The sequence below is a fragment of the Scyliorhinus canicula genome, chromosome 7 (genome assembly GCF_902713615.1).
Source record: "Scyliorhinus canicula chromosome 7, sScyCan1.1, whole genome shotgun sequence".
Lineage (NCBI taxonomy): Eukaryota > Metazoa > Chordata > Chondrichthyes > Carcharhiniformes > Scyliorhinidae > Scyliorhinus > Scyliorhinus canicula.
In genome coordinates, this window is record NC_052152.1 from 133608604 (window position 1) to 133631459 (window position 22856).

At 46.0% G+C, this 22856-nt stretch overlaps 1 protein-coding gene across 1 annotated transcript in view; it reads left to right on the forward strand.

Moving 5' to 3' along the window:
- Window positions 1-6605: 6605 nt before the first annotated feature.
- LOC119969138 (protein TMEPAI-like) overlaps window positions 6606-22856 on the forward strand; it is a 104019-nt gene continuing 87768 nt past the window's right edge. Inside the window, exon 1 of the mRNA XM_038802355.1 lies at window positions 6606-7064. Within this exon, the coding sequence (XP_038658283.1) occupies window positions 6962-7064 (103 nt within the window). The 5' untranslated portion in view covers window positions 6606-6961. The remainder of the gene's footprint in view (window positions 7065-22856) is intronic.

A 22856-nucleotide genomic window follows, 5' to 3' on the forward strand; every position in this document is an offset into this window, starting at 1 on the left:
TATAGGAAGGATGTGAATGCTTTAGAAAGGGTACAGAGGAGATTTACCAGGATGCTGCCTGGACTGGAGGGCATGTCTTATGAAGAAAGGTTGAGGGAGCTAGGGTTTTTCTCACTGGAACGAAGAAGGATGAGAGGTGACCTGATAGAGGTATACAAGGTGACGAGAGGCATGGATAGAGTGGAGACCTCTCCACAGGGTGGAAATGGCTGTCATGAGGGGACATAATTTTAAGGTGATTGGAGGAAGGTATAGGGGAGATGTCAGAAGTAGGTTCTTTACACAGAGAGTGGTGGGTGTGTGGAATAAACTGCCAGCAGAGTGGTGGAGTCAGAGTCATTAGGGACATTTAAGTGACTCTTAGACAGGCACATGGTATAGCCTTCTGGGATGGCCACTTACAACCAGGAACAGAGAAGGTCACAAAGCATGTTGGGAAAAATGGACAATGCGAGATTCAGGCAGGCTCAGAGCCTGAATGTATATTTGTGAGTGAGGAATCCAGACGGTATCAAAACCCCAACCGATTAGCATTTGATGGCCCATCTCCACCAGACAAAGGACTGGTACTTAAGCGACAGGTACAGTCCCAGACATTTTTGCGCCACTCCCTGTTCTAGGGAAGCATAAACAACAGGGTCAGTGACCGCTTGGGACACACCCAGCCATCAAGGCACCCGCCCATTTATTGGTTTGAATCCAACATAGTGATCAGGGATCACCCAATTAGTGGGGTCCAAACTGAAGGACCACCCAAAAGAGCGCAAAAACCCCCAAGAGGAGATTTGCCGAGGGCGTCAAGGCAATGCTGCAGACATTGGGAAGTCGGCAGGGCTAGGAGAGCCAGATGATGCAGGGGCAGCCTAAGCTTGATCCAGCTGCCCCTCTGCCCCGAGGTGAGCCCCAGGGACCTATGGGCACTGACCGGGGGGAGGGGGCACTGGGGCTTAGCCCAGAGCCATCCTATGGAGTGGCGGCGGCAGCCATCAGCTCCCCCAAGTTCCACTATCTGACAACAGTGCATCTGGCAGTCAGTAGCTGGTACAGTGCGGCACGGAGGGCCGGGCCCTCCAGCCCCAAACCCCCCAGAGGATGCCTGCCGGCGGCATCGAAGGCCATGGGATGCGGTAAGCAGCTGGCTGCCTCCACGTGCGATATGCCCCTGAGGACACACCTAGATGCAGCGGTAGAGCACGGAAGGTTAAGCGCAGTGAGGATCACTGAGTGACATCACGGAGGCACTTGTGGGCTGTAGTTTGAGAGATGTCACACAGTCCCTGCTCAAGCCCTGGAATGATCCTGCGGCGTAGAGGTTCAGGGCTGCGGTGCCCTTGACAGCCACCAAGAATGGGTATCCTCCTCCACCAGGTGGTGCCAAGTCCATGAGAACATAGAATTTCACAGAATTTACAGTGCAGAAGGAGGCCATTTGGCCCATTGAGTCTGCACCGGCCCTTGGAAAGAGCACCCTACCTGAGCCAACACATCCACCCTATCCCTGTAACCCAGTAACCCCACCTAATCATTTTGGAGACTAAGGGCAATTTATCATGGCCAATCCACCTAACCTGCACATCTTTGGACTGTGGGAGGAAACCGGAGCACCCGGAGGAAACCCGCAGACAAGGGGAGAACGTGCAAACTCCACACAGACAGTCACCCGAGCCGAAATTGAACCCGGGTCCCTAGAGCTGTGAAGCAGTAGTACAAACCACTGTGCCACCATGCCACCATACCACCCATCATGGTACAGGTGCTGCACCCTTCCCTTGTTGAGACGGAACCCCCTGCGGCACACACTGTCGGTCATCTGTTCAAAAGACCAGCAACCCCATCGTGCGCCTCCCCCTCTGGATCCCTCCCTGGCCTGATGAGCAGCCGGGTTGTCAGGGTGTGGGGCAGGGCCTGCACTTGGGCCGCCATCTTGAGCCTCTGTCAATGCTGCTGCCATTATCATCTCTGGTTCTGGCCATCTGGGCTGCCAGCTGCACCACGAGGGCAAGTTCTGCCGGGTCCAATATATCGTCCATCCCATGCAGTGCTGAGGGGTGGAGGTCTAGCAGTGGGGCTCGCTAAAACTTACTGAGAAAAACTGGCCAGGAAAGGAACCAGCATCTTCAGATTGCCCCGGCTGGGACTAGATGTACTCCCCGCCACTTTGCAGCTTGTTTTGGCCTGTTGTATAAATCTTTCTGTTTGAATCCTTCTCAGGTCTCCTGTGATTGTCATGGACAAGGCTAGATCAGAGCAAAGGAGAGATTGACAATGTGTCATGGACATAATAAAACCAAGAGCCTCTGTACTGCAGGCTTATTGCAGGTGAACAGGAGGAGAGAGGTCCTCTGTCCATAAAGGACCAAGGGGCACTCCTGGCAAACTCTAAGAAGGCAATGGGAGCTGATAGCAATGGAGGTCAACATTGGCAGTGTAGCCCTGAAAAGCTGTATGCAGTGCTGAATAAAGTTCAGTTACCTCACTTCTTTGATCTCATTTTAAAATTTTAAAAAGTGAATGATAAAAATGGTTTGTTGTTTCCTGGCTTACTACCTGAGAATTTTTCAAGTGATTGGTTGATTAGCCTGCTTGATTGCATCACCTGTAGCTGGCATCAGAATGAAACAAACATAGGTTTAAGGTAAGAGGGGAGAGATATAAAAGGGTCCAGAGGGGCAATTTTCTCACACAGAAGGTGGTGAGTGTCTGAAACGAGCTGCCAGAGGCAGTAGTAGAGGTGGGTGCAATTTTGTCCTTCAAAAAGCATTTAGTCATTTATAGGGTAAGATGGGCGCAGAGGGATATGGGCCAAATGTGGGCAATTGGGTCTAGCTTAGTGGTTAACATTGGGTGGCATGGACAACTTGGGCCGAAGGGCCTGTTTCCATGCTGTAAATCTCTATGACTCTATAACATTGGAAAAGTGAACTCCAGACCGTACAACTCATTAAAATTCTGTTCAAGGCTAAGGAGAAGCACCAACTCTTCACCGCTGACTGCAAAATCCAGGCCAATAATTCAAAAGAGATAAAAGGTTTTCTGTATTTTGCAAATAATAAAATGCTGGAATATTTTGATCACCCATGCTTAATGGACTGAATGGCCTGATCCTGTTGCAATTCTCCCTATGTTCTCCCTCTGTGGAAGACCATGCGTGCATCACAACACAGTGTTCCTCCGGCTCCTACATCAAAACTCAGTGATTCTCCCACCCACAGAACAACCATTTCATGACAAGGTCTCTGATGGATGTGTAAAAACGTGTAAAAAGCGAGGAAGATGGATTACAGTATAACTCCAATTTATCCATTCTCTGCCAGATCTATCTGGACCACACAAAGCACTGTCAGCTCCTACTCATGTCTGTGACAATTGCTCACTTTTCCAGGATCATCCCAGGAGGCAAAAGTCTTGGCTTCCTTTTTTTTAACCTCAAACCATTTTCTTGAACCCATCCCCTCCCCTTCTCCTCCACCCTCACTTCCAATGACAAGTGTGAGGAGCTCATTAATTTCTTTGTCACCAAGATTGAGACAATCCAATCAGCTGCTCGTCATGTCCCTCAGCTCCACTAGCCGACCAGGCCAAACTTCCCCTGAGTCTCCCTATATTTGAGCCTGGAACTTTCACAAGTTGTTCTCTTATTTCCTCTCCAAGCTCAATGTGTCCATGAGACCCACCTCCTGCTCTCTTGATCCTATTCCGACAAAACCACTGACACCCCCCCCCCCCCCCCCCCCCCCCCCCCCCCCACCACACAGGTTTCCTTCCTGGCCCCCAGTTTGCTGATATTATTAATGGTTTTCTTTCTTTAGGTACTGTCTCTCACTCTCTCTCTGTTTCCTTTAAATCTGCCATCACCACCCTCTTTGCAAACTGTCTCATCTCTAAATTCCTGTTCCTCGCCAAAGTCATAGAGTCTACAGCACCGAAAAGGCTCTTTGGCCTATCGCCCATGGGCTGGTCAGAAAAAAACACCTACTGCCTCACAGTGCCGAGGACCCGAGTTCAATCCTGCACCTGGGTCACTGTCTGTGTGGAGTTTGCACATTCTCCCCGTGTCTGCGTAGGTCCCACACCCATAACCCAAAGATGTGCACGCTAAATTGTCCCTCAATTGGAAATAAAGAATTGGGTACTCTGAATTTTAAAATAAAGAATTACGAAACAAGGTCGTGGGGATGAAGTAGGCTCACCTGCATTAAAGGTAAGCAAAGAGTTAGCACGGACACGACGGACCGAATGGCCTCCTTCCTGTGCTGTACTCTTCCACGGTTCTTTGTAGTCGCCATGAGTAAAGGAGCGAGTCAATAAAACCTGTCGAAAGGCAGGTGAGAAAGTGGAGGCAACAGTGAATTCAGCCTCACCCGGGTGGGACTGTGGTAAAAATGAATGTCTCGCTTTATTTCAGTGGTGCAAGAAAGCATCGAGTCGGCGGGACCTTTGTAAAGGGTACTGACAATCGTGAAGGAAGAATGGTGAAATAAAGGAAGTGTTGCGACAAAAAAAGGTTCTAACGTCGCTGAGATGTGTCAGACTTCAGACTGGAATAGATCAGGTGCCTGAGGAACTGGCTGAACCGAGCGCTTCGATTCATTTGGGGGGGGCTCCTGTTTACACTGGGAAGGGAAGGTTCATGTCTGTCTGCTTTTTTTGTTGTTGTTGTGTTTTCTAATCCACTCCAAGTTGCAGACACACACACCAGGCATTAAGTCCAAGTGCAAATGCAGACAACAATCGCTGAGAAAAGCCACAGGCTTCCTTCAGCTGGTTGGAGGCCAGCTGGACAAACCGTGACCAGCCAAGCACAAAGAACAGACTAAACGCTCCACTCCACTCTCCCCTCCAAACCACTCCTCACGCTTTCCTCCCGGGGGAGGCGGGGGGAGTGGTGGTGTTCACCTCAAATAGTGGAGAAAAGATTTTAAATTCAGCTATCAGCAATTCCAGATGATTCCCACCACACTTTCCCTGGGAGCTGTAAGAAGATCTAACGCTAAAAAATATCGCGCGTTTATATAATGGGATTTGCATGCAGCTTGTGGAGAATAAGACTCTCGGATGTCGGCAGGGGGCTTGCAGACTGGAAACTTCGCAACTTGCTTTGTTATTTGCACTGAAGCCTTTTGTGCTCTTTTTTGCCACTTGCCATTAATCTTCATACTTCCTATGACAATATTCCTAAAATCCATTTTTACGAACCGCAATCTGCAGTATCGGGAAGTGGGATGATTTTTTCAGACAAGGGGGGGTGGGGAAGAGTCTATTCGGTTTGTATCACTTTCGGGTCAAACTAAGGTTACGCTTTACAAGAGCAGATTGCCTTGTAAAGTCTGTCTGAATACACAGACGCTTTCCCCTCCCCCCAGCCTTGTTTTTTTTGTTTGGATTCGTTGCGAGGAATGAGGGATGTGTGTACACCAAGGGCAAGGGTGGGTGTAACCAAGGCTCCTGCATCCTGTTGCCTTTCGCGGCGTTTGGTAGCTCCACAAATGATTATGGACATCTCGAAATGTCGGCTCCAGAAAGATGAAGCTTTTTTGAAAACTGACAACTTTTGAAATGTAAGGAAAGTGCTCTGTCCTAAAAAAAAATCCTCCAAATGGCTCATCTCAACATATGACACAAAGATGGTTGTGTTGTGCTCCTGTTTATTTTAGCTTCAGCAAACACTCCAGGCTCTGGCAAGAGTTCAATCACTTGGCGCATTGCAAACTGTTAAGAAGAAATAAAATGACTGTCTTCAGTATTTTGTGCAGCCGGGTTGGTGTTATTAGCAGGAGCACCGAATGGAGAGACAAAGAGTTAACGTTTCAACACAACTCAATCTCTCCACAGATGCTGCCAGCATTTTAGCTTCCCCCCCTCTTCCAGCATCCACTGTATTTAGGTTTTGTATTACTTAATTTGAAGCTGTTTTTTATCACTGTTTGCTTTCTGACTGATGAGTCAAAGATGTATAAATACATCAGTCTTTATAACGCGCATTTTTTGAACGTGAAACATATTTCTGAGACTTTGGGTAAACTTTCAAGGTCTTTTTTGTGTCCTCCTCCCATTTCCTGTGCTCACTTCACTTGGTGCTGCTGACCCACGTGTACGCTCCAGGCGCGCCCGCCCACCCCTTGTCCCCACCGTCCAATGGTGTTGCGGGACAACCCATGAACCGTGTTTCCATTCGTCGATATTCACGTCAATAATCAAATCCAGCACCGCCCACTCCCTCGGCATCTTGTGTCATAGCTTTCGTCCCGCCCATTGTCTGAACCTCCATTGGTTAAATCCCCAACGCGGTTCGTCCAATTGCAGCCAGAAGCCCCTCCCTCGGAGGGCGGGAGGGCGCAGGCCGCTGCAAACTTTTCATTGGTCACCGCTACACGTCAATTAGCAAAGGCGGACCGACGAGGGAGAAGTTCGACCGTCACGCCCTGTCTGGCCCGTGACGTCATCGAGGCGAACTCGAACTTCTCAAGTCCAGCCCCCCACGAGCCGCCGACCCCACGATGATTGGGCGAGCCGGAGGAAGGGAGGGAAGCGATTGGTCCGTCGATCAGTCAATCAGGCAAGGGAGGCGGGGTGGGGTCGGGTTGATTGACAGTGACCGAGGTTTGGTTGCGGCGTGAGGGCTGCGCTACTTGATTGTCTGAGTGTATCGAGTGAGAAGGGGACACAAAGTAGCACTTGGTGTATCCAGAGCCGGCGGAGCAACAAGAGAGAGAGACACACACACACATTGAGAGAGCAAGGGGGTGGGGAAACTGGCCCGGGCTAACACACTTCCTTGATTATGGTTTCTCACATCTGAGAGACAGCCAGCTGCCCCTTCCCCTCTTCGAAAGGGGGTTCAGCCAGCAGCCCTCAGTCAGCGAAGGCTGCTCTCCCATCCCGGGGCGCCTGGCTGCCTTTATTTAACTCTTATTTATTCTTCCCCCTCCCGCCCTCCCTTCCCTCACTCCTCAAATATTAAATGTACAACTTGATGGGTCTGAACAGCACAGCCGCAACGAATCAGCCCAATGTCTCCTGCACATGCAACTGCAAACGCTCTTTGTTCCAGAGTATGGAGATCAGTGAGTACTCTAAACATTTTATTAAATAACTGTTTGTTTTAGTCACGGTAACGTTGCTGGTGGTTAAAAATAAAAGCTAGTGATTGTTGGCATCTGTACCAAATCCATCTCTTCCCCCCCCCCCCCCCCCAAATAATAGGTTTGGTGGGGAGGGGGTCTGTCTGGCAGCGTTGCTAATTAAGACGGCGTCTCCCGAGCTTTCAGAATGCCTGGAGTTTTCACTCCTGTCAGAGTTTGTACTGTGTGGGTTTTCAAAAATAAATAAATTGTGTTTTCTGTCTTCAGTTCGACTTTTATGCCTGTTTCTCTCTCTTCCCCCTCACGTTTCGATGAGGGACGGCTTGGGGAATCTGCTCCCCAGCCGCCAACCCTCGGCCAAGTTCGAGGCCACACCAAAGAAAAACAGCCTAAAACTAGACTTTAGAGATAAATAAATTGCGTCTACTTTTCACCCCCCCCCCCAAAAAAAAATCTTCGTGCCACTTTCGGTTTCTTTCTCGAGACTAATTTTCTTTTGCAAAACCGTTTAGTCAGCCCAACGGTTTAACATTGACTCACAGTCCAGAGTGATCCTCGGTTTCGCCGATCTCTTTCCTTCCGCCCTCCTCGCTTCCCCTCTTCTAATCCTGTGAATGTTCCTGCTTTTTCTACACTTGGTTCGAGGCGTCCATCCAGTCAGACCCTCTGTATCCATCAGATAACCCTCGCTTGCAGTGCATTAAAAGCACACTGTGTGGCATTTCTCATCATTCAATAAAGAAAGGGACAAGTTAAAAAGATTTGATTAAAGTACACACATAACTCGGCCGTTTCTTTACAGTATAATTTCATAGTTGGTGCGAGGGGTCAGCCAGACCCGAGTCCACTGACTTGGGAGTCCCTGCATTCTGTAAAATGCAAATCCTATTGGATAAACCTCGAAGTGTATTGTGATGACCAAACATAGTGTTGGATTTTAGAATGGACAGTCATATCCCCCTCGACTAAAATTATAAATTTGGGGAAATTGAGGCCCCCTCAAGTTGAGATGCTTGGACGCATCGGTCTTTTTGCATATTTTGAATGAATTTTGATCCAACATCAGAATATTTACTAAGCAGTGGGGAGTGTAGGATCGAAGAATTTTGTTCATAACTTTAAAATGTTTGTTTTCTCTGCTTATTTGGAATGGAAGGGGGGGGGGGGGGGGGTTACTGAAACTGTCTGCTCTCCTCACCTTTGTCAGGTGTTATATAGTACTGCTTTCTGGAAAGATGATGCACCTAATCCTGCAGAGGTGGGTGCTGACCTTTCAGACTCCAGTCATCCACTTGATTGCTGCTAACACATACTACTGTGCCAGTCTGTGTGGGTCAGCTGCTGTTCTTTTTTAAAAATCCAGTTTGCATTTTCTACGATGTTAGGGGTTGTGTCTGGTTTGAGTGGCCAGTCAACGAGTAGATAATATAGTGGAGGGTTGCCAGTTTTGGGGGTGAAGAGTTTACAGCAGAATCTAGTGAGTATTTTACTCAGAACAGCATGACTGGAGTCAGTTTACTCTGTTCTCTTAACAGTCACTGACAAAATGTACCGATCTCAATTTGTGCACATAATTTTTCCCATCTGCCAGGATTTTTCAAATCGGGATCCAACTGTCAGACTTCAGATGTTCCTGTGAGAGTTGCGGATTAAGATATCATGTGTATTTTCCTCCCTCTAAAATGTGACATTCAGATACTTTTGTCATGGACTAACTTGGCCTTTTAAAATTATTATTAATGATTTTCAAACATCTGTTGGTGCCCAGGTTTGCCATGAATCTATTGAACTTATTCCTTTTTTATTTTGATTGTTAGTCATGATCTGTTATTACTGTCCACTTCTACAAGCTGTATTGTGTCTAAAATGCAAAGAGCTGGTGACAGCGAATAAACTGATACGTGCTCTGCAAACAGCCCCATTTGCTGATTCTAGACAGTGGTGGCAATATTTGGGTGCACCACCAACTTGCCTGCTGTGTCGGTCTAGCAGATTTTGTTTGCTTTATTAAATTTGGCATCTGAGTTGTGAAAGAGTGAAGCGTGTTCTGTCTCTCTAGGTTCTATCCATTGGAATCTGGTTTTGTAATTTGCTTTTGGTACAAAAATATTACGTTTCCATCCGACTGCTGGCTTTTTGTGCTCAAATACACCGTCAGTCGCTCGTGTTTTAATGGGCATTGTGAGTAACTGGCAGGTGAATCTTAAAGGGCTTTTCAGATTCTGGAATAGTTTTTAAAAAATCTACTTGTGATCGATTGATGAATGTATGTTCCTGGGGTAATAAACTACTTTAAAAAAAAAAAAAAAAATTCAATTAAGGGGCAATTTAGCACGGCCAATCCATCCACCCTGCACATCTTTGGATTGTGGGGGTGAGACCCACACAGACTCGGGGGTAAACTACTTTTTAAAAAAAATCAGCGATTGCTTTCAGCTTAAGCAGTCTTTCCAGATTTTTTGGATCTTTGTCTCTGAGGGTGGGATCTAATTTTTATTAAGTTTGTTCTGTTGTGCTTTGGTTTTTTAAAATTTTTATTTTCTTCCATTGTTCGAATCACCTATTTACAAGGCAGACATAATTTTGCTTCGCAAAAACTGATTATCTGACCGTGTATGCAAGGAACTATGAAAGAAGTGTTGCAAAACCTTACAAAATTTGTGGTTTAAAACCTTAAATGAATCCAAATTGTGCATTATTTAATTGACAACATTTGATGGTCCCATGCCTTGTTTTCCCTTCTGTTGTGCCCTCTTTTGAGGGCAAAATTGAGACAGGTGAGAACTGTTTATTTTGACTAGTACTCTTATGTTTCAACTGCTGTTTCACCCTGATTACAGCTGAAATCTGTATCGCGAACCATGGCTGAGGAATCGGGAAGGTTCATTCGTGTACTGTCCCTTGGTAATGTTGTAATGAGAGATTGAAGTAAGGAGTGATTGTCGATATGGTTAGTCTCAACATACTGTGCCCCCAGTGATTGACTCGACTGCACCCTCCTTGCCAGTCAGCAGTAGACTGTCATGTTCTGGCAGCAAAGCTGATCAGAATCAGTACTTGGCAAAGGGCAGTGGAAGTACAATCTGAATGCGATGATGTGACCCACTGGGTCGAGACCCTGTTTGGAAATGAGAGCTGTGCTGAGCCCCACAAGTTCCTATTTCCCTTCAGCCTCTGAATCAGTAATTCATTTCCCCAGTGTGTACAGTAGCAGCAGCCTTCCAATACCTCATTCAGTTGGCTATTCCACATATCTTGATGATGGACCGTGTGTGTCGGCACACAAGTCTGTTTGACTGCAGTGTCTATCGCACTAATGATGACCCTGTCTGTTTGAAATCCTCACATGCATCTCCTGGTAAGGCTGGCTAGATAATAAGCAGGAGTAGGGACACTGCTTTTTAAACATGTTCATCTCTTTTATTCCATCACTCCCATTCACTCCCACCTCATTAGCCTGGGGATATGGGAATCAACTTAATCTGCACCTGTTTTGTTAAAAAGAACTTTTGTTAGCATAATTCCCAGGATATATTTTAAACTGGTCTCAAGAATTTGTTTAGTTTGGCGAGCTTTATTCCCACTTATAATGGTCAAGGTGCACGTGTAGTTAGGGTGAGTTACCTGCTATGGTTAAGAATTGACGTTGCAGTGTCTGCTACAGTGGGATGCCCGAGACCCTTTTTAGTATCTGGTGCTATCAGAGAATTGGAACTCTTTTAACCAATTATTCAATTAGTCCCACTGTCCTGCCCTTTCCCCATTATTTTCACATAAAAATTAAGTTCCAAATTACCAATGAATCAGTTATTCGGACAATGCATTCCAGATCATTGTTACTTTTGCTGCATTTTTAAATAATCCTTTCTCTCATTCCTTTATTGGTTATCTTCAAGTTATGCTGTCTGGCCATCAAAGCTCCGACCAGTGAAAACAGTTTCTCCTTATTTACACTTCAAGACCCCTCGCAATCGTGAGCAGAGGGGATGGAGTGAAGGGGAGAGATCGGAGATCACTGGAATAAGTGGGGGCACAATGGGGGAAGAGAAGACGGGAAGAGGGTAAAGATGGGACTGTGGCAGTGACCAAGCAAATAGGAAAGGAGAGGGTGGAAGAGATTAGAGGACAAGGAAAGTGGGGGGGTGAAGGAGCTGAGAGAACTGTAAAAATGTTGCCACAATTTGAGTTTCAAAATGAGACTATTCGAAGCTGTTCTGCTTTCCACCAATTTTGAAAGAACTGCCATTCATTGTCAGTCGTGTGCACTATTCAGATGCGGTGATTACTTATACCCTGGACTCCAGTTATGCCAAGATATGCAGCATGCTAACATTAGGCTACTTTTAGGCCAAGGGTTGCAGATCAAACCTGATACCTAACAGCAGTCCGTATGAGCCTATGTCATACCAACTCTGGTATTGAAACCGAGAAGGGGGGGGGGGGGGGGGGGGGGGGGGGGGAATATCTTGTGTTTATTTAACCTCTTATGCCTGCTCTGAAATAACAGACACATGTATAATATGAATTGATTTGCAGTATAGTCACTCATGTTGTTCATATGAATATGGTAGCCATTTTGCACACAGCAAGATCTCTCAACCAACCAACAACAAGCTTTTCTTAATTATGAGAAAGAGATATTGTTCTGGACATGGGCTGAATTCGCTGGTTTTCTTTAAATAACATTTAAGATCTTTAAAGTCCACTTGAACAAGAAAGATGACATCTCTGACAGTACTGTACTCCTTCGGTGTTGCGTTGGAGTTTCAATGTGGATTCGGTACTCAACCAGTACTGGAACTTGAAGCTGCAATCTTATGACTTAAACAATGAGTGTGCATGAGCTAATCGTCCAATATTCATTCTAGCATTTACTGCTTAGTCAGCAACCTCCTATCTGATTATCTGATCATTTATTTCATGATATTTTACTGGGAGCTTGATTTTCAGGGAGATGTATGTGGTTAATGATGCAGGTTTGATTCCCATTATGGATGAGGTAGACCTGGGACCTGCCTCCTCGCCCTACCTAGAGTGAAATTTAATGGTACACCACTGAAGAATTGATGAAAAAATAGCTTGGGATGAAGCATCAGCAGATATGAGCCAAGGATCTGGCTTCGAGCAGAGCACACCCGGCATGACTTGCTTTCCACCAATTGCTGCAGTTGACAATGTGACTGTATTTCTTTGGCTGTGAAGTGGTTTATGATGTGCTACAGGTGTGAAATTTGTTATTTAACTACATATTCTGGTAAAGTGTGTTTGTATTTGTTGGAAGAGGTGGATATTGGTTGGAGCTAGATGCAGAGAGAACCCAGCTACTGTGTCATGATCCGGAAGCCCGTATTGTACTAGCTTCTATTATTCTTCATTTAAAGCTGGGATACTGAGATTTTAGGTGGCTCTGGGAATTGAGGGATTATGGAAGAGGACAGGAAAATTGAATTGAAGCCCAAGATCAGCCAGGAAGGTATAAATAATAGAGCAGGCTCAGTGGGCTGCGTGGTCTACTCCTCATATTGAGTTTTCTTATTCGCCGATAACTACGGGGCAATAAGTGTTGTGCGACACACCCTATGTGACCCTTTAGTGGGATCTTTAATTTGTACAGTTGCTATCAAATGGCAAATCGAGGGCTTGTATTGCTGCAGTTTAAGGAAAGCTAGGGACTTGTGAGGCATCTGAGCAATGTCCATTCAAACAGCAAAAAGAAGCAGCTAACAACACAGTTCTGGGCATTTACCACAATAAATATGCTACATAGATGGGGAGGTGGTGACGTGGTGGTATTGTGACTGGATTAGTAATCCAGAGTGCAGCAGGCTCTAGGGGCAGAGTGGCCTACTCCTGCTCTTAATTCATATGCTTCTATCAAAAGAAACCCGGAATTAAAAGTTTAATGATGACCATGAAACCATTGTCAGTGGTTAAACTCCCATCTTCCTTCAGTGAAGGAAATCTGCCATCCTTACCGGGTCTGTTCTGTATGTGACTCCAGATCCACAGAAAGATATCCTGTTTAGCACAGGATTAAATCGCTGGCTTTGAAAGCAGACCAAGGCAGGCCAGCAGCACGGTTCAATTCCCGTACCAGCCTCCCTGAACAGGCGCCGGAATGTGGCGACTAGGGGCATTTCACAGTAACTTCATTTGAAGCCTACTTGTGACAGTAAGTGATTTTCATTTCATTTTAGGGGCTGGTTTAGCTCACCAGGCTAAATCGCTGGCTTTTAAAGCAGGCCAGCAGCACGGTTCGATTCCCGTACCAGCCTCCCTGGACAGGCGCCGGAATGTGGCGACTAGGGGCTTTTCACAGTAACTTCATTGACGCCTACTCGTGACAATAAGCGATTTTCATTTTTTCATTGTCATATGAATGACTCTTAAATGGCCTCTGAAATAGAGAGCAATTGGGTATGGGCAGTAAATGCTGGCCCAGCCAGCGATGCCCACATCTCATGAATTAATTTTTAAAAGTTGTTGTTGCACAGCATGTTATTAAGCTTGGACATGCTCAGGACAGAACAGAAGAAACATCTCGCGCTGAGAACCAGACGACAGGAGTTAAGCGAATTGAGGACTATTGTCAATGTTTAAGAATAGATAAAAAGACAGTTGAGCCGCCGAGGAAGGAATTTGGGAACAGAGTGGGCATATGGGATTTTAAAAATCCCATTGTCACAAGTAGATTTACGTTAACGCTATAATGAAGTTACTGTGAAAATGCCCTAGTCGCCACACTCCAGCGCCTGTTCAAATATACTGAGGGAGAATTCAGAATGTCCAATTCACCTAACAGCATGTCTTTCGGGACTCGTGGGAGGAAACCGGAGCACCCGGAGGAAACCCATGCAGACACTGGGAGAACGTGCATGCTCCGCACAGACAGTGGCCCAAGCGGGAACTGAACCTGGGACCCTGGCACTGTGAAACCAATGCTAACCACTGTGCTACCGTACCAGCCATATAAGATGGAGGAGAAATGCCCAGCATGAGCAAGATGAGCTAAGGAGACCGTTCTACTTCATAATAAAAATGTGATTCTTTCACCTGTCCCCAATACGTTAGGTAGACTGGTGAAAACACTTTTCTGAAGTAATTTTAAACGATGGCTGACAGATTTACTGGGGCACCTAGCCTAGTAGTACTCTAGGTTGAGAGCTGGTATGAGTCGAGTCACCTTTTTTCAACAGTTACTTCAGCTGGGTTGTTTCCCTCTGCCTAGATTCTGCCAGATCTGAGTTTCTCCAGTATTTTAAAATTTTATTTCAGCTGGATGTTTGAACAGTGCTGATCTCGATGTCATCCAACCGTTGATGACGAGATATCATACACAAATGGAAAAGCTACGTATTGTTAATAGCAGCTTTTTCAAAAGTCTTTATTGGGATGTGTGTCATAGTGTCATGATATGCAAACATGCAGCTCATGAACACATAGAATAAGACACAAACAATGAGCAGTCAGGACACTCGGGGTAGTATCTCACTATCAAAGGGATGAGGCACTCTCACCCCACCTCTTTCCACAGACCAACATCTACAGAGTGAGACAGGGTGTATCCTCAGCATCACACCCCAGCACGTGGCTTAGAGCGAGGTTGGTTCAGTTCGACTGAGTTACTACATTTAGATTAGAACTGTGCTAATAGTTCAATAAAACACATTGAACTCACTTCAAAGTCTGGAGCATCTTTTCCTCAAAACTGCATCAAGTGGCAGCTTGTGTTATTCCAAATTACATAATGCAACAACTAGTGAGGCAGCATTTCTTGCTCACCGCTCAATGCTCTTGAGAAGGTGATGTGAACCGCTGCAGTGCATGTGCTGTAGGTACATCCGCAGTGCTGTTAGGAAGGGAATTCCAAAGCTTTGAGCTAGTGACAGTAAAGGAACGGCGATACATTTCCAAATCGGGATGGTGTGCGGCTTAGAGGAGAACTTGCAGGTGGTGGTGCTTCCATGTGCCTGATGCCCTTGTCCTTTAAGGTGGGAGATGCTTTCACTGAGGTGGAGGGGAATTAATGTTTAAGGTGGTGAATGGGGCGGGGTGCCAATCGAGCTTTTTCCTGGATGGTGTTGAGCTTCAATATTGTTGAAGCTGCACTCATGACGGATGTATCAATAGTGGGCAGGCTTTGGGGAGTCAGGTGGTGAGCTACTTTCTCCAAACTTCCTAGTCTTTGATCTGCTCTTGTAGCCATAGTGATTATCTGACTAGTCCAGTTCAGTTTCTGGTCATTGGTAACCCCCAGGATGTTGATGGTGATGCCATTGAATGTCATGGGGAATGGTTAGATTTTATTTTTGCGTAAGTCATTACGTGGCATTTGTCTAACAAGGAGCATTTTATGGCAAACATCAGCCCAAGCTGAATGTTGTCCAGGTCTCGTGCAAATGCACAGAGACTGCTACAGTATCTGAAGAGTTGTGAATGATACTGAACACTTTACATCAATGAAAACCCCCACTGCCAACTTTGTCTTGGAGGGAAGATAATTGATGAAGCAGCTGCAGACGGTTGAGCTTAGAACACTAACTAACCTGAGGAGCTCCTGCAGTGATATTCTGGGCTAAGGTGATTGATCTTCAACAATCATCACCATCTTACTTTGTGCTAGGCAATCAAGTGGAGAGTTTGCCCTGATTCCCATTGGCTGACATTAATGCTACATTCCGTCAAATGTTGCAGTGATATCAAGAGCAGTCACTCACCTCACCTCTGGAATTGAGCTCTTTAGACCAAAGCTGTAATGAGGTCAGGAGCTGAGTGCCCCTGATGGAACCCAAGCTGAACATGGGTGAGCAGGTTATTGCTGTGAAAAAGCCAGCAGATAGTCCTGTCCATGATGCCCTTCATCTCACGATAATTGAGAGGTGTAAATGGCTGGATTGGTCCTGCATTTTGTGGACAGGACATACCTGGCCAATTTTCCATTTGTCAGGTTTTAGCTGTACGCTAGTGTTATAGCTGTACTGGAACAGCTTGGCTATGGGCACAGCTAGCTCTTGAGCATGAGTCTCCATTACTGCAGCTATGATGGTGTCAGGACCCATTGCACTTGCTCTACCTAATGCTGTCAGCCGCTTCTTAATATCATCATTGGGCGAGTTAAATTGGCTAAAGACTGGCATCTGTGATGCTGGGGTCCTTTTCTAATGGTTTGAATCCGAGTAGAAGATATTGAGTGCAAGCATCACCCCCAGCGTCATAGTGAAACGTGACTAGAAGTACCTGGTTCTGTCCCTACTCGTGTTTCATTAGCTGATTCAGGACAGGGTAGGATTTTTTGGGGTGTATTGCCGTCGGTTTTGTGGTCAGGCGGTTAGCACTGCTTCCTACAGCGCTGAGGACCCAGGTTCAATCCCTGGACCCAGGTCACTGTCTGTGTGGAGTTTGCACATTCTTTCCGTGTCTGCATGGGTTTCACCCCCACAACCCAAACACGTGCAGAGTAGGTGGATTGGCCATGCCAAATTGCCCCTTAATTGGGGAAAAGAAATGATTGGGTACTCTAAATTTAAAGAGAAGTTTTGTGGGTCAGGTTGCTATCCTTCGAACCTTGCTGGAGTTGTTTAGGAGGGTATACCCAGATTAAGGGATCATGCAGGAGAGCAACTTGGGGAAATGGCCATCTATACAAGGCTCGGCAATACATTTCATAAGCATGGCCATTTGAGCAAGTTTCTGGGAGCTATGGAACCATAGTCAAGTAAGAGTTGACCCTTTCGGAACCGATGGGAGAGAACATTTCAAAGAAATAGTCTAGTTGTTTCTTTGCATCCACTGACATTGACAGCACTATTATAGAGCTATTTGAGACAAACTGCTTTGAATTTGTGCCGAATGATTATAACTGTTTCTGAAAGCAAGATCTGCAAAGTAAAAGTTACGTTTATATTTTGGGGGGAATTAATTTCCGTCTTGCAGAAAGTTTATTCCTGTGACTGTAGTGGTATTTTGGAAATGGTGCTTGTAAAATGTTGATTTGCTTTGTTGAACTACCCTGGAGGAGGTGATAGCCATGCTTAGTTTTTTTTAAAATTCCGCGTTCTTCAGCAGGACTAATGGTCCTGTGCCCTAGCAGTGATGTTATTTGTTGTGTAAACATCTGAGAACACCCAGCAGGTCTCCGAAGCGGGTGCAAACTACCACCCCCCCCCCCTTGTCTCTTGGTGGTTTGGCTCATGATGCCTGCACTTTTTAATTTACTTGCCTGTGCTAATTGAGGGCTGAAGCTTTTACTTTAGAAAAGCTGATGAGTCTGGAGGGAATCTGTGCAGTTAAGGCTCCTTTAAATGACCGGACCTGTCTGAGCTGCACAGCTCTTGGTTGCCTGCACAAATGTAGTGTGGGGGTTGAAAGTGGGATGACATTGATTTGCTGTGTCTGACATTGTGTACATCACGCCTGGTGTTCTTTGCAGCTAAACAAGTTTGTACTGCTTCTTGATAGTCGTTTAGTTGTTAGAGGCGGCTACAAACTTCATGCGATTCATTGACCAATACATACAGTCTTTTCCACCAGCACCACTCAATTTGGCATTTGCTATTGGCAAATAGTGACACTGGCAAATTGAAAATCAAGATGTTGGTCAATTGTATTTCAGATTTTGTAAGTTTAAAAGATGCAAAACGGACATATTTGTTAGACATGTGATCTCGAAACCCATATTCACAGGGTGCTTGAACATGAACATAATGGTAAGATGAAAGGAAGCATGTGGGAGTCCTTTACATCCTTGGTTACTGAATGGTAGCCAATATTTATGAAGTAAATATACACACCTGAAGTATATTTATCTGAATTGTATCATCTGAAATAGTCGCTCCTGTGGTTAAGTCAACAAATTCTATTGCACTGCACTTGTGCTGCTTCTGCTGGAGTTCCTATGAAATGGGGTAGGAGTCAAAATTTTGGTCCATGCCCACCAGAAGTATGGAAAGAAACTCAACCGCATAATGCCAGTATTCTGCAAGTTCTGCCTGTAGTGTGCAGGTTTGAGCTGTATAACACTACCGATGGGTCGGAATTGTGACTGAAGATCATAAAATATCTACACTGCAGAAGGAGACCATTCGGCCCATCGATTCTGCACGGACCCTCAAAAAGAGCATCCTACATAGGCCCACCCCACCTAACCGCATGGCCAACCCACCTAACCTGCACATCTTTGGACTGTGGGAGGAAGCCGGAGCATCTGGAGAAATCTGGAGCATGGGAAAAACGTGCAAACTCCGCACAGGCAGTCCCCCAAGGTCAGAATCGAACCTGGGTCCTTGGCACTGTGAGGCAGGTGTGCCACCATGCTGCCCCTTGGGTGAAAGCATAAAGAAGAGGGCACTTGCAAACCTATTTTTGGCATGGGTTTAGTAATCCTCTTTTTTTTTCCACAACTCCCTTAAAATTGTCCCTCAGTGCCTCCTCCACAAATCCATTTCTGTGTCTGTGCCATATAGTATTGGGGGCAGGTAGAAGTGTTCCGATGCTTCATTGCCCCTCCCTCTCGCTGTGATCTCTGCACTCCTCCAATTCTTGCCTCTTGAACACGCTTACCACTCCTCCATTGATGACCTTGGTCTTCAAATGCCTGGCGCTAAACTCTGGGATTCCTCCCAAACTCATTCAACCTATCTCTCAAACGTGCCTCTGAAACAAAACTTTGCTCTTGTGTCCCAATATGGCCCAGCGCTGAATTTTGTCTGCTAGTAGTCCAGCAGACATCTGCGGGATTGGTGTTACTAAATTTAAAGGTGCTATATAAACAGTCATTGCTGTCGTGTAGAAGTGTGCATTTTCTCCCCACTTCAGCTCAAATAATATTGGTATCAGTATGCTGCACAAATCCACCGACACCAGTCAACCTCCACATTGTGGCAGTAAGAGTTAAAGCTGCTCATTGGAAATTAAATTTGGAGTTGTTGCAGGGAGTTATTGTGTCTGTTGGGTGAGCTGTTGTGGCTCTAATTACGCTGTCTGCAACTAGCAGCACAATGTGAGGAAGACAGCTGGTTTCTTCCTTGGTCAGATTCTTCATGCATCAGCTGATACTTTTTGTATGGTAGGTGTAATTTATTTTTTTCTGTCGTGCAATCTCCCTCGCTTGGCCTCTTGTGCTGTGCGCAGTGCACACAGTCTGGGCTTTAAACAAGCTATGTAGGCTGCCTGGGAGAGCTCAGACAGCTGTCTTGTACACTCTCACCTGGAGGTTTGAAATAGTGCAACTTGCAATGTTGCAAAATCAAGCAGGGGTTGAAGATTTCGGGAGATAATGTCTCCTGTTCATAAATGTTAGAAAAGCACAGCAGAAATATTCTTTCTTTTTGGTCAATCATTTTTCTCCCCCTCCCCTAACCTCGCCCCACAAACACATCTACCCAGAATTGCCAGCGTGCAGCATGGCTCATTTTCGGGGGCTCATTTGTTTGTGTCTTTTTATCTTTTTTACTTTTGGCCTCTCTTCCTATATTATTTTCAGTCTCTCAAGCCTATCCTGACATTCAGTTAATTGACTCCTGATCTGCATTTAAACTCCCATTTACCCACCTTGTTTCTACCCCACTCTATGCACTTGCCAACAAATAATCTATCAATATCAATTTGGAAATTTCCAAATGACCCACAGCGTCTTGGGGCAGGAAGTTCCAGATTGACGATCAGCTCAACACTGGGTCACGTTAAACCAAAGTAACACGAGATGCAGTGACATTGAAGCCAGGATGGTGAGTGACTTGGAGGGGAACTTTCAGGTGGTGGTGTTCCCAAGAATCTGCTGCCCATGTCCGTCCATGTGGATCAAGGGCATGTGTCAGGAGGGTCACGGAGCAATCGGTTGCGCCGGTCCCGTGGTAGTCCCGATCGTGGGAGAAGCACCCTGACTTCTACTGACTTTTACTGAGAACGGTGGCCGCTGCTGCCTTTTTAAATGAAAATAAATAAGGCTGTGTGGAGTCTTGCAGCCAGAAATGGCAGAGAGCAGGTCACAAGCCCTACACGTATACCTAAGATCAAGCACAGCACCATCCATGAATGTGCAATTGGTGCCAAATCATGGAGCGGAGTTGCTTCAGTTTTCCAGCTGTTGCCAAGAGGATTGTTTTCTAAAAGTAAATGATGGCCAGAGACTCAAATAGGCAGTGTACTTATTGGACAGAATCTCACAACAGAATCTGTGGAGAGAGCTGCTTAGGAGAATCCAGGGCAGGACAGAGCAGTGTTAGTGTTAACTCTGTACTGAGCTCCAGCGCCTTTAGTTAGCAGCCTACAAAGAAAAAACTAAACTTGGGAACAAGCATTATGAGGAGAATTTCTTGAGGTATAGTTTTATCAATTGTGCCAATGAAAATAAGGATGCAAAGCCCATTTGTGTTGAATGCAGAGAAGTACTGGCAAATGAGAGAAGTTTCAGATTTTAAAAGAGAAGTGGTGTGTGAAAAATTACTTTTGAGGTTGAGATCCCAGAGTCTGTTATTAACTTGCAGCTGACTCCAAAATGAAAAGGCTCTGCTGCGGTACATGACCTGTGATGTCACATGAAACACACGCTAAAAGCCCATGAGGCTGTCTACATTCTGGAGTAGCATCTCCATCGCTGAATAAAACAAACTTGTTTGGCTATTGCCCTTCATGACTACCTACATGTGCGAGGTTGGATTTCCCGTTTTTCAACAACATGAATCCGGCACAAAGGAAGTGGCTGAAGTCTGCACCCGATATGTGCATTGTCCCCATCTCCTTTGAACGTGATTCAAGTGAGATCGTAAAGACCAAGCATGCTCCTCTTTCACATTAAAGGTCAGCGAATGTGGCAAAGGTTGGCCAGTTGGCAAAAGTGGGTCCCGGGAAAAAAGTTTGAATGGTAGATGGTAGTTTAGATGGTAATGGTTGTGGGTTTTGAAGGTGCCGCTTAAGGATCCTTGGAGAGTTAGTTCCTGCAGGCAACTTGTAGTTGATACCCACTGCTACTACTGTGTGCTGGTGGTGGAAGGAGTGACTGTGGATGGAAACAATCAAGCAGGCTGCTTTGTCCTGGATGGTGTCTACCTTCTTGAGTGTTATTGAAGCTGCATTCATCCAGCCAAGTGGGGAGTATTCCATCACACTCCTGACTTGTGCTTCTGTAGGTGGTGGACAGACTTTGGGGAGTCAGGAGGTGAGTTACTTGCCGCAGGGCCCCTAGCTCCAGACATCCTCTTGTAGCCACAGTATTTATATGGCTAGTCCAGTTGAGTTTCTAGAGGGGATTTAGTGATGGTAATGCCATTGAACATCGAGGGGCAATGGTTTGATCCTCTCTCTTATCGAAGATGGTCATTGCCTGGCACTTGTGTGGCGCAAATGTTACCTGCCACTTGTTAGCCCAAGTCTGGATATTGTCCTGGTCTTGCTGCATTAACGTGTGGTCAATCTGAGTCGTGAATGGTGCTGACCATTGTGCAATCATCAGCAAACATTCCTGCTTCTGATCTAACGATGGAGGGAAGGTTATTGATAAAGCAGCTGAAGATTGTTGGGCCTAGGACACTACCCTGAGATGATTGATCTACAATAAACACACACATCTTCATCTGTGCCAGTTATGACCTCAGCCAGTGGAGTGATTCCCATTGACTCCAGTTTTGCTAGGGCTCCTTGATGCCTCACTCTGTCAAATGCTGCCTTGATGTCAAAGGCAGTCACTCTGTCCTTGCCACTGGAGTTCAGCTCCTTTTGTCCAGGCTATAATGTGATCAGGAGCAGCACGGTATCATGGTGGTTAGCAGAATTGCTTCACAGCTCCAGGGTCCCAGGTTCGATTCCCGGCTTTGTTCACTGTCTGTGCGGAGTCTGCACGTTCTCTCCGTGTGTGTGTGTGGGTTTCCTCCGACAATCCAAAGATGTGCAGGTTGGGTGGATTGGTGATGCTAAATTGCCCTTAGTGTCCAAAATTGCACTTGGTGTTGGGTCGGGTTATTGGGTTATGGGGATAGGTGGAGGTGTGGGCTTGGGTAGGGCGCTCTTTCAAAGAGCCGGTGCAGACTTGATGGGCCGAATGGCCTCCTGCACTGTAAATTCTATGACTCCAGTGGAACACAAACTGAACATCAATGAGTAGATTATTGCTGAGTAAGTGGTGCTTGATGGAGCTTTTGATGACTCCTTCCATCACTTTGCTGATGATGGTGAATAGACTGATAAGGTGGTAATTGGCTGGGTTGGATTTTGCCCCGCTTTTTGTGTACAGGACATAACCTGGGCAATTTTCCATATGGCTGGGTCGAGGTCAGTGTTGTAGCTGTATTTGAACGGCTTAGTCGGGGCATGACAAGTTCTGGAGCACTAGCTGGAATATAGCCAGGGCCCATAGCCTGCAGCCTTTTTCTTGACAACACATGGGGTAAAGTGAATTGGCTGAAGACTGACATATGTGATACTAGGGACCTCTGGAGGAGGTCGAGCTGGATCATCCACTTGGCACTTCTGGCTGAAGATTATTGAGAATGCTTCAGCCTTGTCTTTTGCACTGTGCTGGACTCCTCCTTCATTGAGGATTGGGATATTTGTGGAGCTGACCCAACCAGTGAATTTAATTGTCCACCACCATTCACAATTGGCTGTGGCAGGACTGTAGAGCTTGGATATGAATCCATTGGTTGTGGGATCACTTGGCTCTGTCTACCACTTGTTGCTTGTATGGTTTGGCATACAATAGTCCTGTTTTGTAGTTTCAGCAGGTTGATGTTTGATTTTTCAGTATGACTGGTGCTGCTCGTGGCATGGCCTCCTGCATGA